Source organism: Hyla sarda, chromosome 9 (genome assembly GCF_029499605.1).
Source record: "Hyla sarda isolate aHylSar1 chromosome 9, aHylSar1.hap1, whole genome shotgun sequence".
Lineage (NCBI taxonomy): Eukaryota > Metazoa > Chordata > Amphibia > Anura > Hylidae > Hyla > Hyla sarda.
Window position 1 is genome coordinate 41470797 of NC_079197.1, and position 26713 is coordinate 41497509.

Below are 26713 nucleotides of genomic sequence, written 5' to 3' on the forward strand. Positions count from 1 at the left end.
CGGTAGGTAGATAATTCCTCCTTTTTTGCCAGATTAATAAGAACAATTAACAAATTTACCTCCATTCTTACACAGCTATCTCCCACACAGAGAAACCAGGCCGCCATCTCCTCCACAGGGCAGGTGCTAATAAGTGATGTCATTGGCACCTGAACTGCATCAGGGCTGAGGTCATGGTCTGCTCTTACAGTGGGGATCAAAAGTTTGGGCACACCAAAAATTTGTATTAATGTGCATAAAGAAGCCAAGGAAAGATGGAAAAATCTCCAAAAGGCATCAAATTACAGATTAGACATTCTTATAATATGTTAACAAAAGTTAGATTTTATTTCCATCATTTACACTTTCAAAATAACAGGAAAAAAATGGCATCTGCAAAAGTTTGGGCATCCTGCAGAATTTATAGCACGCACTGCCCCCTTTGCAAAGCTGAGACCTGCCAGTGTCATGGATTGTTCTCAATCATCATCTGGGAAGACCAGGTGATGTCAATCTCAAAGGTTTTAAATGCCCAGACTCATTTGACCTTGCCCCAACAATCAGCACCATGGGTTCTTCTAAGCAGTTGTCTAGAAATCAGTTGAAAATAGTTGACGCTCACAAAGTTGGAGAAGGCTATAAGAAGATAGCAAAACATTTTCAGATGTCAATATCCTCTGTTCAGAATGTAATTAAGAAATGGCAGTCATCAGGAGCAGTGGAAGTTAAAGCAAGATCTGGAAGACCAAGAAAAATATCAGACAGAACAGCTCGCAGGATTGTGAGAAAAACAATTCAAAACCCATGTTTGACTGCACAATCCCTCCAGAAAGATCTGGAAGACACTGGAGTTGTGGTAAACTATTCCACTATAAAGAGATACTTGTACAAATATGGTCTTCATGGAAGAGTCATCAGAAGAAAACCTCTTCTACATCCTCACCACAAAAATCAGCGTTTGAACTGAAATGAACATATAGACAAGCCTGATGCATTTTGGAAACAAGTTCTGTGGATCGGTGAGGTTAAAATTGAACTTTTTGGCCGGAATGAGCAAAGGTACGTTTGGAGAAGAAGGGGAACAGAATTTAATGAAAAGAACCTCTGTCCAACTGTTAAGCATGGGGGTGGATCAATCATGCTTTGGGGTTGTATTGCAGCCAGTGGCACAGGGAACATCTCACGAGTAGAAGGGAAAATGGATTCAATAAAATTCCAGCAAATTTTGGATGCTAACTTGATGCCATCTGTGAAAAAGCTGAAGTTAAAGAAAGGATGGCTTCTACAAATGGATAATGATCCTAAACACACCTCGAAATCCACGGGTGATTACATCAAGAGGCGTAAACTGAAGGTTTTGCCATGGCCTTCACAATCTCCTGACCTCAACATAATTGAAAATCTATGGATAGACCTTAAAAGAGCAGTGCGTGACAGACAGCCCAGAAATCTCGAAGAACTGGAAGACTTTTGTAAGGAAGAATGGGCAAAGATACCTCAAACAAGAATTGAAAGATTCTTGGCTGTCTACAAAAAGCGTTTACAAGCTGTGATACTTGCCAAAGAGGGCAGTGACAGCATTCAACTGTGTGTGCATACAGTTGAAAGCAATCACGCTTGTCTGGGGATCCAAAGTAAGTGTCCTGAATTCCTGGATTAATGAGCACCAAAGTGTGTTATGACGTGGGCAGTTTGGACGGCCATGGGTGCCCAGGGAGCCTTGGGCCCCAGGAGGCCACCCAAACCACCCACATTGCGATCTTCTGGGAGGATCTGGGGTAGGGTCATTTGGTCACTGACCAGGGCCCCTGTTCGCTGGGCTCCATAGCAACTGCATACGCTCGATCTATGTGAAATCTGCCACTGTTAGAACCATTTATCTTTAATATATAATCTTTATTCTGTAAAAAAAAATTGAATAGCATAATACAAGCTGATTACCCTTATGAGTTTCATGTTCATGAGATATTTGAGAGGCATGCCCCTTCCTCCGGTGTGAGGCTAAGTTTCCACTTGGTTTTTTTTCTGGCAGTTTTTGGAAAACTGCCACTGCAGTTTTTGAGCCAAAGGCAGAAGTGGATCCATAAGGGAGGAGAAGTATAAGTCCTATTCATTTTGAATCCACTTCTGGCTTTGGCTCAAAAACTGCAGTGGCAGTCTTCCAAAAACTGCCAGAAAAAAAACAAGTGGAAACTTAGCCTTATAGTTGATTGATTAAATGTTTGAAACACAGATGGTGCCATTGGGCTATTAGCAGCCGTGCACTCTCAGACAATTACGGACATTGTCGGTCCCTTCAATGTCTGCCATTATCCCCTTAAGTGTGTTAATCAATTGCAATCATGGCACTCAAGAGCCTGAAAGAAAGCTCTGCTACTCGATCGACACCTTTACAACATATATGTGCCGGAGTCCTTCTCACCTATATATGTGGGTCCGAGGGCGATCTGCTGATAAAGTTAGCCTAGGCAGACTCCATTAGTTTATCGTCGATTACACTGAGTAATGTTATGCAATATCATAGCATTATTTAGTAATAAAATAATAAATTTTTTTTTTTTGGGGGGGGGATAAAATTGTAACATCTGACCTTATCGGAGGATAGGGATGGTTGGGACTCCCTAACTTTCAGATATACTGCCTTGCATTAATGTTGCAGAATATTAAAGGGGTTATCCGCCATAAGGTGACTTTAGCACTTACCTGCCGAAGGCCTGCAGCTTACGCTGACTGGAGAGCGTTAACTCTGCCCTCATGAAGTGCAAGCGGGATGATATCACTCATCGGCGCCTAACTACACTGTGGAGGAAGAAGGACGTGGCCGGGCTGTGCACACCTGATTGCTAAGTTGAACTTGAGATGAGTATCTGCGTTTGTTTTTTTTTCTTTATGCTTTTTTTTTACCCTGAACAAGAGGGAGGAGGGACTACCTGGCTGGCAAACTACCTGGCTGGCAAATTACCTGGCTGGCAAATTACCTTGCGAACTATATTACTTACCTGCATACCTGGCTAACTACCTAACTGGCTACCTACATACCTGGCTAACTCAATTGCTGGCTACCTATATACCTGTCTAACTCAATTACTGGCTACCTACATACTTGGCTAACTACCTAACTGGCTACCTACACGCCTGGCTAACTACTTAACTGGCTACATACATAACTGGCTACCTACATACTTGGCTAACTACATTACTGGCTGCCAAACTACTTGGCTACCAAACTACCTACCTCAGTGATTCCCAACCAATAAAAAAAATTACCCCCCCCCCTTTCCCTTTGTAAAAATAAAACAATGTAAAAATAAATAAATAAATCAACATATTTGGTATCGCCGCATGTGGAAATCTCCAAACTATAGAAATAGGATCCTTTACAGTGAATGGCCTAAAAAATACCAAAAAAACTAAATTGATGATCTTATCCCAGAAAAAAAAATGGAAGGAAATGTTATCAAAAAGTCACATTTACACAAAAGTGGTGCTGATAAACACTACAGATCACGAAGCAAAAGACTGAGCCCTTATATAGTCACAAATACAGAAAAATAAGAAAGTTATAGTGGGTCAGAATAAGATAATTTTAAACATGATTATTTTGTTTAAAAAAATTATTTTTAATTGAAAATGTTTTTTTTTTTTTTTTTTTTTAAAAGCAAAGCAAGAAAAGAAAAGCCTGCAAATATGGGTATCGTATTAAAATGAAACCTTTTCAGTTTCCGGCCACCAAATTATATTGTTTTGTTTGCGCAATACATTTTATGTTAAAATGAAAGATGTAATTGCCATGTACAATTGGTCACACAAAAAACAAGCCTTCATATGGGTCTTTGGAAATATTGGAATATTGGATATTGGAAAAATATTGCTCTTAGTAGGCAAGGAAAAAAAAGTGGAAACTCAAAAACGAAAATTGGCTGCACCCTCCAGACCAAAATGGTTTGTGTACTTAAGGTGTTAAAGATCGCAAATTCATTTTTTTGTATGTTTCATCAATGGGCCTTTTTATTTAATTTTTTATTTTTTTGAGTGCTGTCCATGCAATCATGATAGAAAACAGTACAGGTATTCTATGATTTCTACGTACAGTATGCATTTTGGTAATTCACACACTCATTCAATGATTAACAGCTTTCCCTATTTGCAACTTTATATAGAAAACCACACATGATTTATCGATATTCTGTGGACAATGCAAAGTGGGGGGTCCTGTTGCGGAACACACCTGTATTCCTGACCTGTTAGGGGGATGTCACCTAGCGTGTCTACTCCGGGCCCACTACTCAGGTTTATGTGTGTTACACAGTTACATAGTTAGTACGGTCGAAAAAAGACATATGTCCATCAAGTTCAACCAGGGAATTGAAGGGTAGGGATGTGGCGCAATATTGGGGAAGGGATGGGATTTTATATTTCTTCATAAGCATTAATGTTATTTTGTGTTATGTAATGTACTGTGATACGTATTGTCTTATGCACTTTTATGTTCTTTGTGTATTTAATAGTTAACTTGTATGTTCAGTAGGATGCTTAGGGGAGCATACGACTTCTTCAGCCAATCAGGGCTTCTGCTAAGTCTGGCAGGGAGAAGCTAGTTAGTTATGTAGAGGAGAGTGAGTTGAAGTCACCATCATACCTCTGTTGTGGACCTGTACCTCTCCACATGAAGACAGGTCTAGGAAATCTAGTTGCTGCATCAATCTGTTCCTGAGTGACAACAACATTCAGAGGATCCCGCTGACCAGACCTTGCAAGTCAAGCGAAGGCAAGTCAAGTTCAGAAAGGATAATGTGAGAGAAAAAGCCTCAGGCAACTAAGGTTCCATTAGGTCCAGTCTGACGGTAAGCCCTAACAGGATTCCTAAGTGAAGAGCAAAGTGAGTGTTTGTTGGCTCCAAAGTTTTATACAAGTTACTCAGTATTATTCAAGCTATAATGCACAGTCTAAAGTATATTTCAGCCAATCACGAAGCAAGTCAGCAAGAACTACAAGTCCCATAGTGACTAGAAGTAACTGTGATTCCTAAAGCAACAAAAACCAACATTGCCTTAAATATTGTACTGCTTCTGTTTACTCTGCAAGTTCCCGAGAAAAGTAGTTTCCGTAACCTGGCATCTGTGGTCTTTTTTGCCACAGTGCTTGGCCCAGAAAGCTGCTAAAGAGTGTGGAGGTTAACACTACCCTGGCGTCACAAACTCTGATTTAGTTTCACCACCCTGTCTAATACACTACAACGTGCCACCCAGTTAGTCACCACAAAAGAGCCTGTGTGTAGACTGTAAGGCCGTTGTGCTCCAAACCGTTCTGGGTTTGTCCGGCTCTTTAAAAAAAAAAAAAAAAAAAAAATGTATTTACTGAACAGACCCTGAACTGGTTAGAGCACAACTGGCATTGTCATGTTTCAGTGGACTCCATTGACTTGTGTGTCTGGTATTTTACAGAAGTTGAGCAAAGAAAAAAATAGGACATGCTCTATTTTTCTCTCTGCTCAATTCCTGTCCTTCTAACGGGAAGGACCATTTACCGGGGGAAAATTGTCCATGTGAATAAGCCCTAACCATGAAGACAAATAAATCTGAATAGGGGCTGCATACCAAATATGTTAAAATAACTTTGACCAAGACTATTTGCGAAGCTGCTTGACTTTTTGTTCATTTTAGATGCATTGTAGCAATAAAACAAAATGGTTGAAAAGGTCACCAAATGTGCAACAAAGTGCTGCAGTCATCATGAGCACCTCGTATTTTGAAATCGATGTTAAATGCCTGTATGACTAAAAAGGAACGAGAAAAAGGGAAGGAAGTTGTATTATTAGAACTTTAAATGGAATGTATAGAAAGAAGTAAAGGAAATCTTCTTTTTCTCCTTGTCACTGTCAGCTGGCATTTGTCTGGAAGAAGAATGGCTGATAAATGGATCATGGGGCATATCAAGTGGCTCTTTGCGTTAACCATTTGTTTTTCAGGGAAAAATGGTGAGTAGAAAATCTTTTATTACGCTTTTGCTGGCAAACCAGTTAGGACTTTATTGGGAAAGTACATCCAGCAGGATTGCGAATTTGCAATCTTTATTTTCAATTATTTTAAAGCATGTCACATATAGTGTTGAGTGTGAATATTCGAAATGCGAATTTTAACCGCGAATATCGGCATTTCGCGATTTCGCAAATATTTACAATATAGTGAGATATATTCGTAATGACGAATATTGTTTTATTTATTTTTTTGCAAATTTATACAAATGCAAGTGAATATACAAATATTTGGGAATATTGGCACTTTCAGTAAAAGGACACTGATCCCTCCCTTCTTTTAGATGAAAGATATAGTCGCGCGTGAATTTCATGCAAACTTTCACATGGTAAAAAAAACAATAAACTAACATAGTGAATATGTGAATTTTGCAAACATAGAAAGAATATTCGCAAAATATCGCAAATCCGAATATGGCCCCTGCCGCTCATCACTAGTCCTCTAACAGCATATGTAAACCTACAAATGAACTGACTGCAGCTGGCTATATTTGTCCATTACTCTTTCACTGAGGGGTATATGTGGACGTTGATCCCCCCCACCATACAACAGTATTGTAGTACACTGTGGTTTGTTGTTTCCTATTATAAATAACAGTCTGACCATTAGTCAGCAGCGAAAATGCTTTTAAATAATTGAAAATAAAGATTGCAGCCTGGAATGGATTGTACAGCTGCTAATCTGGCTTATTGGCTGCTTGAGTATCCCGAGCGGTGCAGGTGAGCTGGTCAGGTTGCATGGAAAATTTTTCTATGAGCTGGAATTTTTAAAAAAATTTTTTTTATAGATAATATTTTTTTCTTTTGAGGACTGCATTAGAAATAATTAGTAGTAGTAAGAATAGTAGTATACTCAGTGCTTACATCATTGGGGTCTGTTTAGAGGGAAGCATGAAAGCTGATAACAAGGAGTGCTATGGCTGGAATGCCCTATCGGCTGTTATGGCTATGCTTGGACCCTTCTCCAAGAATGTAACAACTGGGTGTTTGGAGTTGGCAGTTGTATATAGGTGATCATACACCTTTAATAGCTTCCAGTAGAATGTTTGTTCTCTCCCTTTCCCTACATATTGATAAATGTAGTGTTGAGCGGCATAGGCCATATTCGAATTTGCGATATTTCGCGAATATATGGACGAATATTCGTCATATATTCGCAAAATTCACATATTCGTAATATTCGCATTTTATTTTCGCATACGAAAAAATTTGTGTATACGAAAATTAGCATATGCAAAAATTAGCACGCCAGTCTCACACAGTAGTATTAGAGTCTTCTTTACACCACACAAGCTGGAAGCAGAGAGGGATGATCACTGTGATGTGTACTGTGAAAAAAAAAATTGTGAATATAAAGTGCTGTTTCCGTGAATATTCGCGAGCAACACTAGATAAATGTTTGGTTTGGCATAGTGTTTATATGTTTTTAATGAAGAGAGGAGGCGTAAGCTGCTTCCAGACTCCTCTCGCAGCGGCTTCTCTCTCTTTGGGGACAAAAGGGTTGGTTGATTGGTTGAAATCCAACATGCACATTCCCTGAAGTCAGTTTGGAGAACTGTAGACTAAAATGTATGGGGGCCTTATGTCACCTCATGCTTGAGTGGGGGTGCTGTGTTGCACATTTTTCCATAGTAATCCAAAGGTTTCAAAGTATGTCACTTTTTTTTCAGCACTCTCTTAACCTCTTCAGGACATAGGGCGTATGGATACGCCCTGCATTCCGAGTCCTTAAGGACCGAGGGCGTATCCATACGCCCGTGGGAATTCCGGTCCCCACCGCTAGCCGGTTGGGGACCGGAGCCGGATGCCTGCTGAAATCGTTCAGCAGGCATCCCGGCATATTGTCCAGGGGGGTCATTATGCCCCCCCATGTCGGCGATGGCCGCAGATCGCTGGACAATTTAGTCCAGCGATCTGCGGCGATTCCGGGTCAATCGGGTCTCCAGTGACCCGGTGACCCGGAATTACTGGCTGTTCGGGGCCGTCTCTGGCACTGGTGCCACCTCACGATCGCCCTGATTCGTCGGCCGGATTACCGGCCGACCAATCAGGGCGCCTACTGCGGGTGTCACTCCGGCAACCTGCTCCGCCCCTCTTCCGGAGGACGTGAGCGGGTGCGGGACGTGCACCCCGGGTGCTGGGGACCCCGATCCCCGGCGTTAATGTTGGGATCGGGGCCCCAGGAGCAGCGGCGGCGGCGACGACGAGGGACTTACCTGCGCGGCGAGGATCGTTGGAGGTGAGTGACAGCCTCCTGCTGTTGCTTAGCAACAGCTCCCAGCATGCAAAAAGGGCATGCTGGGAGCTGTAGTTATGCAACAGCAGGAGGCAGACCACCACAACTCCCAGCATTCCCTTATGGGCATGCTGGGACTTATGGTTTTGCAACAGCTGGAGGCACATTTTTTCTATGGAAAAGTGTACCTTCAGCTGTTGCATAACTACAACTCCCAGCTTGCACAAACAGCTAAAGTGCATGCTGGGAGTTGTAGTGGTGCAGGTGTAGTGGCTGTCGGGGACTGCTGAGAGTTGTAGTTTTGCAACAGCTGAAGGCATACTGGTTGTGAAACTCAGAGTTTTTTTTTTTTACCTAACTCAGTGTTTCACGACCGGTGTGCCTCCAGCTGTTGCAAACTCCAACTCCCAGCAGTCACCTTACACCATGCACCGTACATGCTGGGAGTTGTAGTTTTCACGCCCCCTGACGAAGCCCATATGCGAAATGTGCGTTGGGGTGTTGGTGCTTGGTGTTCCTGGCTTGTGGGTATATGACAGGTAGTCTCTTTAGGTATTACTTATCTTGGGTCCCTATTCATGTCTGTTATACTGCATTGCTGCTCCCTATGTTATTCTGATGTATGTTAGATGTTATATCTATATTGTACTATATTATGAGTTTGCAGCCGTGCCAGTTTTATATTGTATATGCTCTCGACTGAATACCTACATTACCCATACCAGATTCACTGGCACTTGTTGTCTCCTGCCTAAGGTCATCCTCTGCCTTTTAATTATTTTTAATTGTTTGTTTTATATTGTCTAATAAAGATTGTCATACTTTTTGAAATAATATTAGTATTGTGGGTCTCTTTGTTTTTGGCTATATAGAGTTGTAGTTTTGCCACAGCTGGAGGCACACTGGTTTTGAAACACTGAGTAAGGTCACAAACTCAGTGATACATAACCAGTTGGCCTACAGCTGTTGCAAAACTAAAACTCTCAGCATGTACAGTCTGTCAGCGCATGCTGGGAGTTGTAGTTTTGCAACAGCTGGATGTTCCCCCCCCCCATGTGAATGTATAGGGTACACTCACATGGGCGGAGGTTTACAGCAAGTATCTGGCTGCAAGTTTGAGCTGTGGCAAATTTTCTGCCGCAACTCAAACTGCCAGCGAGAAACTACTGTGAACCCCCGTCCGTGCGACTGTACCCTAAAAACACTACACTACACTACCAAAAAATAAAATAAAAAGTAAAAAACACTACATATACACATACCCCTACACAGCCCCCCTCCCCTCCCCAATAAAAATGAAAGCGTCTGGTACGCCACTGTTTCCAAAACGGAGCCTCCAGCTGTTGCAAAACAACTCCCAGTATTGTCGGACAGCCGTTGACTGTCCAGGCATGCTGGGAGTTTTGCAACAGCTGGAGGCACCCTGTTTGGGAATCACTGGCGTAGAATACCCCTATGTCCACCCCTATGCAATTCCTAATTTAGGCCTCAAATGCGCATGGCGCTCTCACTTTGGAGCCCTGTCGTATTTCAAGGCAACAGTTAAGGGTCACATATGGGGTATCGCCGTACTCGGGAGAAATTGTGTTACAAATTTTGGGGGGTATTTTCTGCTTTTACCCTTTTTAAAAATTTAAAATTTTTGGGAAAACAAGCATTTTAGGTAAAAAATATATTTTTTTTTTTACATATGCAAAAGTCGTGAAACACCTGTGGGGTATAAAGGTTCACTTAACCCCTTGTTACATTCCGCAAGGGGTCTAGTTTCCAAAATGGTATGCCATGTGGTTTTTTTTTTGCTGTCCTGGCACCATAGGGGCTTCCTAAATGCGGCATGCCCCCAGAGCAAAATTTGCTTTCAAAAAGCCAAATGTGACTACTCCTCTTCTGAGACCTGTAGTGCGCCAGCAGAGCCCTTTTCACCTCCATATGGGGTGTTTTCTGAATCGAGAGAAATTGGGCTTCAAATTTTTAGGGGTATTTTCTGCTATTACCCTTTTTAAAAATGTAAAATTTTTGGGAAAACAAGCATTTTAGGTAAAATTATTATTATTTTTTTACATTTGCAAAAGTCGTGAAACACCTGTGGGGTATAAAGGCTCACTTTATCCCATGTTACATTCCCCGAGGGGTATAGTTTCCAAAATGGTATGCCATGTGGGGGGTTTTAGCTGTTCTGGCACCATAAGGGCTTCCTAAGTGCAACATGCCCCCCAAAAACCATTTCAGAAAAACGTACTCTCCAAAATCCCCTTTTCGCTCCTTTCATTCTGAGCCCTCTACTGCGCCCGCCGAATAATTTACATGAGGTATGTGCTTACTCGAGAGAAATTGGGCTACAAAAACAAGTAAAAATTTTCTCCTCTTACCCCTTGTAAAAATTCAAAAATTGGGTCTACAAGAACATGTGAGTGTAAAAAATGAAGATTGTGAATTTTCTCCTTCACTTTGCTGCTATTCGTGTGAAACACCTAAAGGGTTAAAACGCTGACTGAATGTCATTTTGAATACTTTGGGGGGTGTAGTTTTTATAGTGGGGTCATTTATGGGGTATTTCTAATATGAAGACCCTTCAAATCCACTTTAAACCTGAACTGGTCCCTGATAAATATCGAGTTTGAAAATTTTGTGAAAAATCGGAAAATTGCTGCTGAACTTTGAAGCCCTCTGGTGTCTTCCAAAAGTAAAAACTCATCAATTTTATTATGCAAACATAAAGTAGACATATTGTATATGTGAACAAAAAAAATGTATTCGTAATATCCATTTTCCTTACAAGCAGAAAGCTTCAAAGTTAGAAAAATGCAAAATTTTGAAATTTTTCATCAAATTTATGGATTTTTCACCAAGAAAGGATGCAAGTATCGACAAAAATTTACCACTATGTTAAAGTAGAATATGTCACTAAAAAACAATCTCGGAATCAGAATGATAACTAAAAGCATCCCAGAGTTATTAATGTTTAAAGTGACAGTGGTCAGATGTGCAAAAAACGCTCCGGTCCTTAAGGCCAAAATGGGCTTGGTCCTGAAGGGGTTAAAAGCATTCATATAAAACTTTCACCAGGAAACCTCTTTGATAAAACATCTATTATTATATTGCAAACTACATTATAAGAACAAGTTTCTTTCCTCTTCTGGTAGATGTAGAGGAATCTCCCTTTTTTTTTGGCATAGAGGAATTCAAGGGTATTAGTAACCCCTAGGGGTTAATTGTTGTTTCTATAACAAAAGGGGTTGTCCCATCTCGTTATTTGGCTTTTTCCAGCCACCTCCAGCCTGTCTGCGGCAGTCGGTGGTGGTCAGAAAAGCCGAAAGCAGCCAAAGAGGGGAAGTTATGCAATTAATGTAACTTACATTAGCTTTAATGGGAGTTACGCAAATTAAGTAGCTGCACATGATATACTGTTTATGTAACTCCTTGAATTACATAAACAAAGTACCCATCCGATCTATGCAATTTGCAAAAACTACAATTACAGTGTATTGGCTGATTGACTGTCCATTTACACCTGCCAAATACCTGAAACAAGCCATAATATGATACACATTTAGCCAATAATTGGCTCATGTAATTTGGACCAGGGGCAGACTGACAGGTCGGGCAATCGGGAACTGCCCAAGGACCCGGGTCTAAGGGAAGCCTGCCTACTACAGGACTTGCTGCTTCATAAGATCAGGGAGTATACAAGCTGGATATATACAGATCTCCAGCATGCATGCTTCCTGATCTTCTAGCAGCTAATGCAGGACTAGCAAGGATTGACATGGCCAGGGGGTGCAGATAGGATGAAGCATTATCTTCAAGGCCGTTTGAAAGAATTTGGGGGCCCCAAGCAAAATAGAAATGGAGGCCCCCCCTCCACACCTTACACACGCAAAGCCTGTACACAGGATATATACCATATAAGTGATTATATACAGGACCATATAGAGGTATATACCAGCTGTACACAGGATATATACCCCATATAAGTGATTACCACTACATGAAGGAAATCACAAGTCACGTCTTTTCTGATCAGCGTCCTCTTTCCTTTTCTTTCCCGTCCCACTCAGACCGCCATAATGTCTTCTTCCAGCCAAAACGTCATCTCTCTTTATCTGCAGAACAAACATCTTAGACTCTGCATTTTTCCAGCGCTCTTCTTAACACTACACAATCTCCTCATCTATAGGACTGTAATAATGCCCCCCTTGGTGTCCCACTCAGTAACAGAGCAGGTTGCCAGATATTTAGGCAGGTCACCATTTCCCAACCATGGTGCCTCCAGCTGTTGCAAAACTACAGCGCCCAGACGACCTCTGGATTTCCAGGCATGCTGGGAGTCATAGTTTCTCACCCTGGTTGGGAAACACTGTTGTAGGTAGTTAGGTAGCCAGGTACATAGCTAGTAGGGCTGCACGGTATGGAGAAACTGTGCGATTGCGATTATGGACATAGATTAACTCCCAGTAGGCAGGTAGTACCCCCAGACTACCCCCTTCCCCATCAGTAGGCAGGTAGTACCCCCAGATTAACCCCCTGCCCCCAGTAGGCAGGTAGCAAACACCGGCTCTGCTGTTAATCTGGGGGTACTACCTGCCTACTGGGGGGTCCCCAGATTAACCCCCTCCCCCCAGTAGGCAGGTACTACCCCCAGATTAACCCCCCCCAGTAGGAAGGTAGACCCCCAGATTAACCCCCTCCTCTCCCCCCAGACCCAGTAGGCAGGTAGATAGCAGTACTAGTACCCCTAGGAATTGAGTGCAGAACCTTGCAATCACATTCACTCAGTATCAGAGTCAGAGAGGTGGCACAACCAACGCCTCGCACGGTAATGTTGTCAGTTCGCGCACCACGCGCCGTCACGTCACACTCTAGGGCCAGCGTCAGGACGCCGACCCTTGAATTCTGGGACTCAGTGTGACGTCACGTGACATGGTGAGCCGCGCGGGCCCACTGGTGGTGAGACGGAGTGGGGCACAAAAAGGAGCCAAAGGCAATGGCTTCAGTCTCTGCCTCGCGCTCCAGGCAGGCTCTCGCACTGCTGGCCCGGCAGGCCAACAGGGCGAGCTGCCTGCTGAACCGGGATAGCGCAAGAGGACAGGCAAACACCGTCTCTGCTCGGGGGCCCCGGGCCAGCTCGGGGCCCCAAGCAATTGCTTGGTTTGCCTGTCCTTTTGCGACAGGCCTGATTATCTTACTTAGGTGCAGGAACTTCTCCCTTATACAATCTATGTAGAAGAGTAAAAATATATATATAATATTCAGCTCACCACTATGGAGTCCAATGACTGAAGATCCAGTGAAGGTAGGAGAGCAAGGCAGGCAAACAGCAGGCCGTGTCCCGGAAAACAAATGAAAAAGAGGGCAAAAAAGCAGGGGCCTCCAGCTGCTCCAAAAGTCAGATTAGTAGAAAAGGGAATACAACTTAACTTTTAATCCATTCTTTAAAAACCAAGGATATCCATGTTGAATAAAATGATGATATGCAGGTAACCGACGCGTTACGAGCCGAATCTGACTCTTAGTCGTGGCATGACTAAGAGCCAGATTCAGCTCGTAACGCGTCGGTTACGAGCAGCTGGAGGCCCCCACTTTTTTGCCCTCTTTTTCATATGTAGAAGAGTGCTTATGGGCCTGAGTCACTTGTCCTGCAGGTCACTTACTATTCTGCTGTTACATCACTAATTATCTTCTAGTCACCTCCAGAGCTTCAGCCACTAATTTGCTGTTACATCATGCTGTATCCTTCTGTCACCTTCAGAGTTGCAGCCACTATTCTGCTCTTACACCATGCCTTACCTCCAGAGCAGCAGCCAGTATTCTGCAGGTACATCATGTATCCTCCAGTATCCTCCAGTCATCTTCAAACCTGCACTCACTATTCCTAATCTGTTGTTACAGCATGCCTTATCCTCCAGTCACCTTAAGACCTGCACTCACTATTTCAGTTCTGCTGTTACAGCATGCCTGATCCTCCTGTCACCTTCAGAGTTGCAGCCACTATTCTGCTCTTACACCATGCCTTACCTCCAGAGCAGCAGCCAGTATTCTGCAGGTACATCATGTATCCTCCAGTATCCTCCAGTCATCTTCAAACCTGCACTCACTATTCCTAATCTGTTGTTACAGCATGCCTTATCCTCCAGTCACCTTAAGACCTGCACTCACTATTTCAGTTCTGCTTTTACATCATGTCTTATCCTCCAGTCACCTCTAGAGCGGCACTCTTTATTCAGATTTTGCATCATATCTTATAACCTCCAGAGCTGGACTTACTATTCTGCTGCCTTATACTGCAGTCACCTCCAGAGCTGCATCAGCTGTCTGGGGGTGATAGGAATGTGATTACAGCAATCACACTCCTATCACTCTCAGGCGAGGGGGGGGGGGGGGGGGGGGTTGTTCTGTCCACACTAACATACACGTACAGCCCATTACTCACTGTTGTGCTGCCTACACTTACAATCGGTACTCACGGTTGTGCTGCCTACACTTACAGCTTGTACTTACTGCTGTGTTGTCTACACTTACCGGGGGGTTAAGGAGTCAGCACAGCCAAACTTCAGGTATTGGAGGAAGCCTTCCTTTCTAGTGCCTGAAGCCTGGCTGCGCTCCCCTGTTAGTGTATGTCAGTGAGGCAGTGGCGGCATTGCGACTCCCTTCTGGACATCGAATATCAGAGCGATGCTTCTATCCCAATTGGAACGTGATGGCCACATTTCTGTCAATGTGGGATCTCAGTGTGTACAGGCTGCCTGCCTAAGAGGGACAGAAGATTGATGGACGCAACCACAGTACTCTTACCCTCTTAGACTGTGCAGGGGGAAAAACAAATTTTATTGTATGTGGGTGTCTATAAAGGGTGAGCACACAGGGGCCCCATGATATTGTATTGCCTAGGGGCCCCATGAGGTGTCAGTCCACCCCTGAATAATACCTTTAGTGTTCCTGCCTCCCCCAGATAAGGCCCTAAGTTTTGAATCTTGGCAGAGACCAGCGACATCTTCGAGCACTGTCATAATTGTGTGTATGTTTACTACAGAGGAATTAGAATGTATGTGGGAATACTTGGGCTAAGGTAAATGTAAAAGTTCTCTATGCAGTAGAATACATCAATGTTGTATGCTACAGATGATAGTAAATAAATATTTTTCTTTGTGTTGTATCCATGAGTTTTTTTTTAAATTGTAAACCAAATGTATACTTTCTTCCCAAACAGCTTTTTGTGAAATTTCCCTAAATATGGAAGACAGTGTGATAGGAGTACGTGGTTTCTTTGTAAAAATTCCCTGCACTTACAATCCCTTCAAGGGTTATGAGGAGGTTAAGGTTGAGTGGTCGTTGCCATCTCAAGTGATCATTCATCGCATGGAGTCACAAGACCACATCCCGCTTGTTAACTTCAGAGAAAGAGTGAAAATCTCCAATTCTCCAGGGGATGTGTCCCTGACTATCATGAAATTGAGTATGAGTGACAGAGGTAACATCAAGTGCAAGGTCACCTGGAAGAAAAATGATGGAACTTTGACTTTTAAGGAGGATGTCACTGTACTTAAAGTACTCAGAGGTGAGTTTTTTTTTCATTCTATAAAAGTCTCCAAAAATGTTTGTATGATGTAGAATAAACACCAATTTAATAGTGTTTCTCCTAATCTAATCCTAATGGTGCTTCTCTGATCACTCTGTACATCCATTGATGGCAGACAAATATGCACAGTCTTCACTAAGACTATGAGTGATAAGGAAACCAACAAGTAGTTGCCCATAATTGTTTCTATATATAGCTTAAGTGCTAATGTTTCGGCATTATAAAGGGCATCTCTGCTCAATACTTTGTGCATCAGTCTAAAAAGTGGAGTCTTCCTTATTGGAAATATACATGATATTTGTCTTAGGGACAGAATGGCCTATACAATGAGGCAAAAAAATATTTAGTCAGCCACCATTTGTGCAAGTTCTCCCACTTTAAAAGATGAGAGAGGCCTGTAATTTTCATCATAGTTATATCTCAACTATGAGAGACAAAATGGGGGGAAAGAATACAGGAAATCACATTGTAGGATTTCTAATGAATTAATTGGTAAATTCCCCGGTAAAATAAGTATGTGGTCACCTACAAACAAACAAGATTTCTGGCTCTCACAGATCTGTAAGTTCTTCTTTAAGAGTCTTTGTTACGCCGAGCGCTCCGGGTCCCCGCTCCTCCCCGGAGCGCTCGCAGCGTTCTCTTATTCACAGCGCCCCGGTCAGACCTGCTGACCGGGTGCGCTGCGATATTGCTCCCAGCCGGGATGCGGTTCGCGATGCGGGACGCGCCCGCTCGTGATGCGCATCTCGGCTCCCGTACCTGACCCGTTCCGCGTCTGTGTTGTCCCGGCGCGCGCGGCCCCGCTCCTTAGGGTGCGCGCGCGCCCGGTCTCTGCGATTTAAAGGGCCACTGCGCCACTGATTGGCGCAGCAGGCCTAATCAGTATCCTCACCTGTGCACTCCCTACTTATACCTCACTTCCCCTGCACTCCCTCGCCGGATCTTGTTGCCATTGTGCCAGTGAAAGCGTTTCCTAGTGTGTTCCTAGCCTGTGCTCCAGACCTCCTGCCGTTCCCCCTGACTACGATCCTTGCTGCCTGCCCTGACCTTCTGCTACGTCCGACCTTGCTCTTATCTACTCCCTTGTACCGCACTTATCTCAGCAGTCAGAGAGGTTGAGCCGTTGCCGGTGGATACGACCTGGTTGTTACCGCAGCTGCAAGACCATCCCACTTTGCGGCGGGCTCTGGTGAATACCAGTAGCAACTTAGAACCGGTCCACCGACATGGTCCACGCCAATCCCTCTCTGGCACAGAGGATCCACCTCCAGCCAGCCGAATCGTGACAGTAGATCCGGCCATGGATCCCGCTGAGGTCCCGCTGCCAGTTGTCGCCGACCTCACCACGGTGGTCGCCCAGCAGTCGCAACAGATGGCGCAACAAGGCCACCAGCTGTCTCAACTGACCGTGATGCTACAGCAGCTACTACCACAGCTTCAGCAATCATCTCCTCCGCCAGCTCCTGCACCTCCTCCGCAGCGAGTGGCCGCATCCAGCCTCCGATTATCTTTGCCGGATAAATTTGATGGGGACTCTAAGTTTTGCCGTGGTTTTCTTTCGCAATGTTCCCTGCATTTGGAGATGATGTCGGACCAGTTTCCAACTGAAAGGTCAAAGGTGGCTTTCGTAGTCAGCCTTCTGTCTGGGAAAGCCCTGTCATGGGCCACACCGCTCTGGGACCGCAATGCCTCTGTACACTCCTTCTTCACGGAGATTCAAAGTGTCTTTGAGGAACCTGCCCGAGCCTCTTCTGCCGAGACTGCCCTGCTGAACCTGGTCCAGGGTAATTCTTCTGTTGGCGAGTACGCCATCCAATTCCGTACTCTTGCCTCCGAATTATCCTGGAATAACGAGGCCCTCTGCGCGACCTTTAAAAAAGGCCTATCCAGTAACATTAAAGATGTGCTGGCCGCACGAGAAATTCCTGCTAACCTGCATGAACTTATTCATCTTGCCACCCGCATTGACATGCGTTTTTCCGAAAGGCGTCAGGAGCTCCGTCAGGATATGGACTTTGTTCGCACGAGGCGGTTTCTCTCCCCGGCTCCTCTCTCCTCTGGTCCTCTGCAATCCGTTCCTATGCCTTCCGCCGTGGAGGCTATGCAAGTTGACCGGTCTCGCTTGACACCTCAAGAGAGGACACGACGCCGCATGGAGAACCTTTGCCTGTACTGTGCCGTTACCGAACATTTCTTGAAGGATTGTTCTATCCGTCCTCCTCGCCAGGAAAGACGCACGCTGACTCCGCACAAAGGTGAGACAGCTCTTGATGTGAACTCTGCTTCTCCACGTCTTACTGTGCCTGTGCGAATTTCCTCTTCTACCTTCTCCTTCTCAGCTATGGCCTTCTTGGATTCCGGATCTGCAGGAAATTTTATTTTGGCCTCTCTCATCAACAGGTTCAACATCCCGGTGACCAGTCTCGCCAGACCCCTCTACATCAACTCTGTTAATAATGAAAGATTGGACTGTACCGTGCGTTACCGCACGGAACCTCTCTTAATGTGCATCGGACCCCATCACGGAAAAATTGAATTTTTGGTCCTCTCTAACTGCACTTCAGAAATTCTTCTTGGATTACCGTGGCTTCAACGCCATTCCCCAACCCTTGATTGAACCACAGGGGAAATCAAAAACTGGGTTTTTTTGCAAAAAACAAGCAGAGACTTTGCCTCCTCACAGGCCTTATGACTGTCCTATTGACCTCCTCCCGGGTACTACTCCACCCCGGGGCAGAATCTATCCTCTGTCTGCTCCGGAAACTCAAGCCATGTCGGAGTACATCCAAGAGAACTTAAAAAAGGGGTTTATCCGCAAGTCCTCCTCCCCTGCCGGAGCTGGATTTTTTTTTGTTTCCAAAAAAGACGGCTCCCTACGCCCTTGCATTGATTACCGCGGACTTAATAAAATCACTGTAAAAAAACGCTACCCCCTACCTCTTATCTCGGAACTCTTTGACTGCCTACGAGACGCCCACATCTTTACCAAGCTGGACTTAAGAGGTGCTTATAATCTCATCTGCTAACCTAGAAGAACACCGCCAGCATGTCCGCATGGTTCTTCAGAGACTTCGGGACAATCAATTATATGCCAAAATGGAAAAATGTCTCTTTGAATGTCAGTCTTTTCCTTTCCTAGGATACTTAGTCTCTGGCCAGGGACTACAATGGACCCAGATAAACTATCTGCCGTATTGGATTGGCCACGCCCCTCCGGACTCCGTGCTATCCAACGTTTTTTGGGGTTCGCCAATTATTACAGACAATTTATTCCACACTTTTCCACTATTGTGGCTCCTATCATGGCTCTAACCAAGAAAAACGCCAATCCTAAGTCCTGGTCTCCTCAAGCTGAAGAAGCATTTAAACATCTCAAGTCTGCCTTTTCTTCTGCTCCCGTACTCTCCAGACCTGACCCATCTAAACCCTTCTTATTGGAGGTAGACGCCTCCTCGGTGGGAGCTGGAGCAGTTCTTCTACAAAAAAATTCTTCCGGGCATGCTGTTACTTGTGGTTTTTTTTCTAGAACCTTCTCTCCGGCGGAGAAAAACTACTCCATTGGTGATCGAGAATTACTGGCCATAAAATTGCCGCTTGAGGAATGGAGGCACCTGCTGGAGGGATCCAAATATCCAGTTATTATATACACTGATCACAAGAATCTCTCTTATCTCCAGTCTGCCCAACGGCTGAACCCTCGCCAGGCTAGGTGGTCGTTGTTCTTTGCCCGTTTTAACTTTGAAATTCATTTTCGCCCTGCTGACAAGAACATTAGGGCCGATGCCCTCTCTCGTTCTTCAGATGCCTCTGAAGTGGAAGCCTCCCCGCAACACATCATTCCTCCGGACTGTCTGATCTCCACTTCTCCAGCTTCCATCAGACAAACTCCTCCAGGGAAGACCTTCGTTTCTCCACGCCAGCGCCTCGGGATTCTCAAGTGGGGACACTCCTCCCACCTCGCAGGCCATGCTGGCATCAAAAAATCCATCCAACTCATCTCTCGATTTTATTGGTGGCCTACTCTGGAGACTGATGTTGTTGATTTCGTGCGGGCTTGTACTGTCTGTGCCCGGGATAAGACCCCTCGCCAGAAGCCTGCTGGTCTCCTTCATCCTCTGCCTGTTCCTGAACAACCTTGGTCACAGATTGGTATGGACTTTATTACTGACTTGCCTTTATCCCATGGCAACACAGTTGTTTGGGTGGTCATTGATCGATTCTCCAAGATGGCACATTTTATCCCTCTTCCAGGCCTTCCTTCGGCGCCTCAGTTGGCGAAGCAATTTTTTATACACATTTTTCGCCTTCACGGGTTGCCCACGCATATCGTCTCGGATAGAGGCGTTCAATTTGTGTCTAAATTCTGGAGGGCCCTCTGTAAGCAGCTCAAGATCAAATTAAAGTTCTCTTCTTCTTATCATCCCCAATCCAATGGGCAAGTAGAAAGAATTAATCAGGTCCTGGGTGACTATTTGCGACATTTTGTTTCCTCCCGCCAGGATGACTGGGCAGATCTTCTACCATGGGCCAAATTCTCGTACAATTTAAGAGTCTCCGAATCCTCTGCTAAATCCCCATTCTTCGTGGTGTACGGCCGTCACCCTCTTCCTCCCCTCCCCACTCCCATGCCCTCTGGTTTGCCCGCTGTTGATGAAGTGACTCGAGACCTTTCCACCATATGGAAAGAAACCCAAAATTCTCTTTTACAGGCTTCATCCCGGATGAAAAAATATGCTGATAAGAAAAGAAGAATTCCCCCCATTTTTGCTCTCGGAGACAAGGTATGGCTCTCCGCTAAGTATGTCCGCTTTCGTGTCCCCAGTTATAAACTGGGACCACGTTATCTTGGTCCTTTCAAAGTCAAGTGCCAGATCAACCCTGTCTCTTACAAACTCCTTCTTCCTCCTTCTCTCCGTATTCCCAATGCCTTCCATGTCTCTCTCCTTAAACCACTCATCCTTAACCGCTTCTCTCCCAAAGTTGTTTCTCCCACTCCAGTTTCCGGGTCATCTGACGTCTTTTCAGTGAAGGAGATTCTAGCAACCAAGACGGTCAGAGGTAAAAGATTCTTTTTGGTTGACCGGGAGAATTGCGGCCCAGAGGAGAGATCTTGGGAACCTGAGGACAACATCCTGGACAAAAGTCTTATCCTCAGGTTCTCAGGCTCCAAGAAGAGGGGGAGACGCAAGGGGGGGGGGGGGGGGTACTGTTACGCCGAGCGCTCCGGGTCCCCGCTCCTCCCCGGAGCGCTCGCAGCGTTCTCTTATTCACAGCGCCCCGGTCAGACCTGCTGACCGGGTGCGCTGCGATATTGCTCCCAGCCGGGATGCGATTCGCGATGCGGGGCGCGCCCACTCGCGATGCGCATCTCGGCTCCCGTACCTGACCCGTTCCCCGTCTATGTTGTCCCGGCGCGCGGCCCCGCTCCTTAGGGCGCGCGCGCGCGCCGGGTCTCTGCGATTTAAAGGGCCACTGCGCCACTGATTGGCGCAGCAGGCCTAATCAGTATCCTCACCTGTGCACTCCCTACTTATACCTCACTTCCCCTGCACTCCCTCGCTGGATCTTGTTGCCATTGTGCCAGTGAAAGCGTTTCCTAGTGTGTTCCTAGCCTGTGTTCCAGACCTCCTGCCGTTGCCCCTGACTACGATCCTTGCTGCCTGCCCTGACCTTCTGCTACGTCCGACCTTGCTCTTGTCTACTCCCTTGTACCGTGCTTATCTCAGCAGTCAGAGAGGTTGAGCCGTTGCCGGTGGATATGACCTGGTTGCTACCGCCGCTGCAAGACCATCCCGCTTTGCGGCGGGCTCTGGTGAATACCAGTAGCAACTTAGAACCGGTCCACCAACACGGTCCACGCCAATCCCTCTCTGGCACAGAGGATCCACCTCCAGCCAGCCGAATCGTGACAGTCTTCTCGGTCCTCCACTCGTTACCTGTATTAATGGTGCCTGTTTGATCTTGTTATCAGTATAAAAGACACCTGTCCACAACCTCAAAAAGTCACCCTCTAAACTCCACTTTGGCCAAGACCAAAAAGTTGTCAAAGGACACCAGAAACAAAATTGTAGACCTGCAGCAGGCTGGGAAGACTGAATTTGCAATAGGCAAGCAGCTTGGTGTGAAGAAATCAACTGTGGGAGCATTTATTAGAAAATGGAAGACATACAATACCACTGATAATCTCCCTCGATCTGGTGCTCCATGCAAGATCTCACCCTGTGATGTCAAAATGATCACAAGAACAGTGAGCAAAAATCCCAGAACCACATGGGGGGACCTAGTGAATGACCTGCAAAGAGCTGGGACCAAAGTAACAAAGGCTACCAGCAATATCACACTCTACCCCGCCAGGGACTCAAATCATGCAGTGCCAGATGTGTCCCCCTGCTTAAGCCAGTACATGACCAGGGTCACCTGAAGTTTGCTAGAGAGCATTTGGATGATGCAGAAGAGGATTGGGAGAATGTCATATTGTCAGATTAAACCAAATTAGAACTTTTTGGGAAAAACTCAACTCGTTGTGTTTGGAGGAGAAAGAATGCTGAGTTGCATACAAAGAACACCATATCTACTGTGAAGCATGGGGTGGAAACATCATGCTTTGGGGCTGTTTTTCTGCAAAGGGACCAGGACGACTGATCTGTGTAAAGGAAAGAATGAATGGGGCCAAGTATCGTAAAATTTTAAGTGAAAACCTTCTTCCATCAGCAAGGGCATTGAAGATGAAATGAGGCTGGGTCTTTCAGTATGACAATGATCCCAAACACACCGCCCGGGCAATGAAGGAGTGGCTTCGTAAGAAGCATTTCGAAGTCCTGGAGTGGCCTATCCAGTCTCCAGGTCTCAACACCATAGAAAACCTTTGGAGGCAGTTGAAAGTCCGTGTTGCCCAGCAACAGCCCCAAAAATGTATGCTCTAGAGGAGATCTGCATGGAGCAATGGGCCAAAATACCAGCAACAGTATGTGAAAACCTTGTGAAGACTTACATAAATGACTGACCTTTGTCATTGCCAACAAAGGGTATATAACAAAGTATTGAGATGAACTTTTCTTATTAACCAAATACTTATTTTCCACCATAATTTGCAAATAAATTCTTTAAAAATCAGACAATGTGATTTTATGGATTTTTTCTCATTCTTTCTCTCATAGTTGAGGTATACCTATGGTGAAAATTACAGACCTCTCTCATCTCTCATCAGTGGGAGAACTTGCACAATTAGTGGCTGAATAAATACTTTTTTGCCCCACTGTACAGGGATGTGCACCCACATTATTGATAGTTTGTGCAATGTGTATACAATATAAATGGGCATTCTCCATAAACAAGGACCGACATTTGATTAACTACACCAGTGAAAGACTTGGAGGTTCCAAATAGAGGTTACAACTAACTTACCCTAACCCAACCATTTGCCAATCACCTGTTGGTATCCCAATGTGGGCAAAAAATTTACATTAGCAGGGCATGTAGTGAAACAAAATAATTATACTTACCTCTACTTGGCTAGGGCCCCTGCTGGTCCCACTGCTGTTCTCTTTAGTCTTCTTCCAGTCTCCTATCTCCTATCTCCAAAATGCTTCTAAGATTAGAACTTTTTGCAGGACCTTCCCACATTGCCAATCATTGGCCACAGCAGTGTCCTATCTTAGCCAGTGATTGACTGAGTGGAAGGGTCCTGCTCTGAGCTTTCCTTTAGGAAGCAGGTAGAAGACAGAAGCAGTGGTGGGCTTAAAGGAGCTAAATGGAAGCTGTAGGGCAACATCAGGGTACCGGATAGAGACAAGTTTAACTTTTTTTCATTATATCACAACCCCATGATTATAATATTTTATTTGTCCGCACAGGAGGAATACCCCCTTTAACTTATTTAAATGCCAATTTAAAGAAAGTATTTTAGTAGTTCACTTTGCAACACAAAAAAAGAAAAAGAAGATGTAAAAAAAAAGAAAAATCAACACTTTTTTTCACAGAAAAAATTAAGCAATAATGGCCCTGATTTACTATTGTAAACCCAACATGATTTGTCAGGTTGTGCCCCAGATTTTAGTTCATTGCCTCAAAAATTCTGTCTGCTTCAGAATTTGGGAGAGAACTGAAAAAAACCTAACCAACTCTCCATTTTTACTGAGAATACCCGGGACAGGGATGTGGTCATCTGGGGAAATTGGGCATGGTCGCAAAAAAGGGTGTGTGTCCCAATTAGCTTGTTTATAACAATCGAAAAGAGTTGATGGCACTCACGCTGTTGCAGTTTAAATCTTTATTGTAGTAAGGTCATTCACAGGTATGGCCAATGGGCCGTTTCTCGCTAACACAGCGCTTTCTTGAGAAAGCGCTGTGTTAGCGAGAAACGGCTCATTGGCAATACCTGTGAACGACCTGACTACAATAAAGATTTAAACTGCAACATCGTGAGTGCCATCAACTCTTTTCGATATTGTTTTGGACGCTTATCATTATGATTGAGCACCACGAAGCAGGTATATTGCTGGATTGTTATTTTGGCGCATAGTGTCTGAGACATGCCTGAGACTGCCTGAGACATGTCTCAGAAAGTGTACGACAGTGTGCACCAGGAAAATCCAACTAACCCGGCATTGCATTGTGAAAAGCCAAAAAAGAGGCATAGTCTGCCACAAAGGGGACGTAGTCAGACCAAAGAGGGACGTGGTTTCACATCCAGACCTATTTAATGTTGAATTCACAGAAAATCCAGTGAATAAATGGCTGGAATTTTTCACCTACAACTAGTTGGCCAAAAACTTTCCCAACTTGTAAATTTGAATCCTCATAGTAAATAAAGAGGAATCCTGCAAGTCTGAAACAACATTTCCCACTAGTAAAAATCCCAAACTCTTAGTAAAGGAGGCCCAGTGTCCCGGTCTGGAAGTTGTTAAAGGGGAGCATATACAACACAGTTACCGTATGTGAGAACTACATGGGGCAGCCTTGCACTTTATCTGTAATTTCTCTGTCCTTAGTCTGTAGCTGCTTTGAATGCCCCGTGGTAATTACCGTATTTTTTGCTGTATAAGACGCACTTTTTCTTCCCCAAAACTGGGGGGAAAAATTCGGTGCGTCTTATACGGCGAATACACCCCTATCGCGGCGGTCCCTGCGGCCATCAACGGCCGGGACCCGCGGCTAATACAGGACATCACCGATCGCGGTGATGCCCTGTATTAACCCTTCAGACGCGGCGATCAAAGCTGACCGCCGCGTCTGAAGGGAAAGTAACACTAACCCGGCTGTTCAGTCGGGCTGTTCGGGACCGCGGCGGTCCTGAACAGCCCGACTGAATAGCCGGGTTAGTGCTTACAGGACACCGGGGGGGGGGGACCTTACCTACCTCCTCGGTGTCTTCTCCGTTCAGGGATCCCCTGTATGCCGGCGCTCTCCTTCCTCGTCATCACGTCGTCGCGTACGTGCGTTGGCGTGCGTAACGATGTGATGGCGGCGACGGAGAGCGAGGATACCCGGCCGGCAGCAGAGACGTTCCAGAGCGACGGGGACACGTCGACAGCGATGAAGCGACATTCAGGGCAGCGGTGACGGGTCCGGAGCGGCGGGGACACGTGAGTATTACCATCTCCTGCAGTGGTCTTCAATCTGCGGACCTCCAGATGTTGCAAAACTACAACTCCCAGCATGCCCGGACAGCCAACGGCTGTTGTCCGGGCATGCTGGGAGTTGTAGTTTTGCAACATCTGGAGGTCCGCAGGTTGAAGACCACTATTGGGTTCAAAATCTTTATTTTTTTAGATTTTGCCCCTAAAAATTGGGTGCGTCTTATACGCCGGTGCGTCCTATAGGGCGAAAAATACGGTAGTTAATTACTTGCACCAACTAAAGATGACAGAAAATTTACAAATAAAGCACAGGACTGCCATGGCAACTGCGCTGTGTGAGATCACCCTAAAAGATGGAGTCAGTCTCGACTCCCTGTTTACTTATTAAATGCTTTTCCATTTCCTATGATCCTCTAGCTCACGTAACACAATAAGAAAACGAAATGAAAACACAGAATTATGAGGGAGATTTATCAAAACCTGTCAAGAGGAAAAGTTGCCCAGTTGCCCACAGCAACCAATCAGCTCGCTTCTTTCATTTTTAACAAGGCCTCTGCAAAATGAAAGAAGGAATCTGATTGGTTGCTATGGGCAACTGAGCAACAATTCCTTTGCACAGATTTTGATAATTCTCCCTCTATATTTTTTCCTGTTCTGCATCATGGACGACGGGCAGCGGAAGAAAAAATCCTATATGTTTGTCCCCATGGTAAGGAATACAGGCAGAAGGAGAAAAACGCGTGTGTGATTATGATGCCATGTAGTTTCTACATCTTTAACAATATGAACAAGAAACATTTGCATAATATATGTATATTTTGCTATCACAGCAAATTCAGGATCATCTGGGAACTTCATTACTACAGGAGAACCAGACTACAAGACAAGTATATTATTCCTAGAAAGAAACTGCTATTTGTGTGGCGATATATTTTCTGTATTTTTATATTAAGTGTAAATTTCTCAGCTGCTTCTTAAATCTCGTGTGTCCGCTATATTAGCGTTTGGCTTTTGTGGTTGTTAGTCTGATAGATGTCAAGTGTCCTGTCAGAGAATATGAAGTGGGCACCAGCGCTGGGTACACTCTATACACAGAGGGTGCTGGCTGTTTATTACAGATAATATCAGAGATAACTTCCATCCCAGCTGCTTAATGTACCCTTGGTGCCACACAGCACTCATGAAGGGGGGGGGGGGGGGGGGGGGCTGCTGAATGGTTAAGATGATGAATTCTTCTAAGTCTGCCATCTTAGTACTTCTTCTATGCCCTGCATAAGGCAAGGTGTTCTAGACCTGACAAAGCGCAATAC

The 26713-nt window shown here is 44.9% G+C and overlaps 1 protein-coding gene and 1 long non-coding RNA gene across 12 annotated transcripts in view; one reads left to right on the forward strand and one right to left on the reverse strand.

Annotated features, from left to right (window-relative positions):
- LOC130291303 (uncharacterized) overlaps positions 1-26713 on the reverse strand; it is a 66956-nt gene that overhangs the window by 16083 nt on the left and 24160 nt on the right. The gene's annotated exons all lie outside the window — the stretch shown is intronic.
- Positions 5730-26713, forward strand: part of VSIG4 (V-set and immunoglobulin domain containing 4) — a 47057-nt gene continuing 26073 nt past the window's right edge. For 8 of the 11 annotated variants that reach the window (XM_056539910.1, XM_056539911.1, XM_056539914.1 and 5 more), the window contains exons 1-3: positions 5730-5956; positions 15457-15804; positions 26234-26290. In XM_056539910.1, coding sequence (XP_056395885.1) covers positions 5806-5956; positions 15457-15804; positions 26234-26290 — 556 coding nt within the window. In that variant the 5' untranslated portion in view covers positions 5730-5805. The remainder of the gene's footprint in view (positions 5957-15456; positions 15805-26233; positions 26291-26713) is intronic. The other 3 variants (XM_056539913.1, XM_056539917.1, XM_056539921.1) reach the window with 1 other exon arrangement.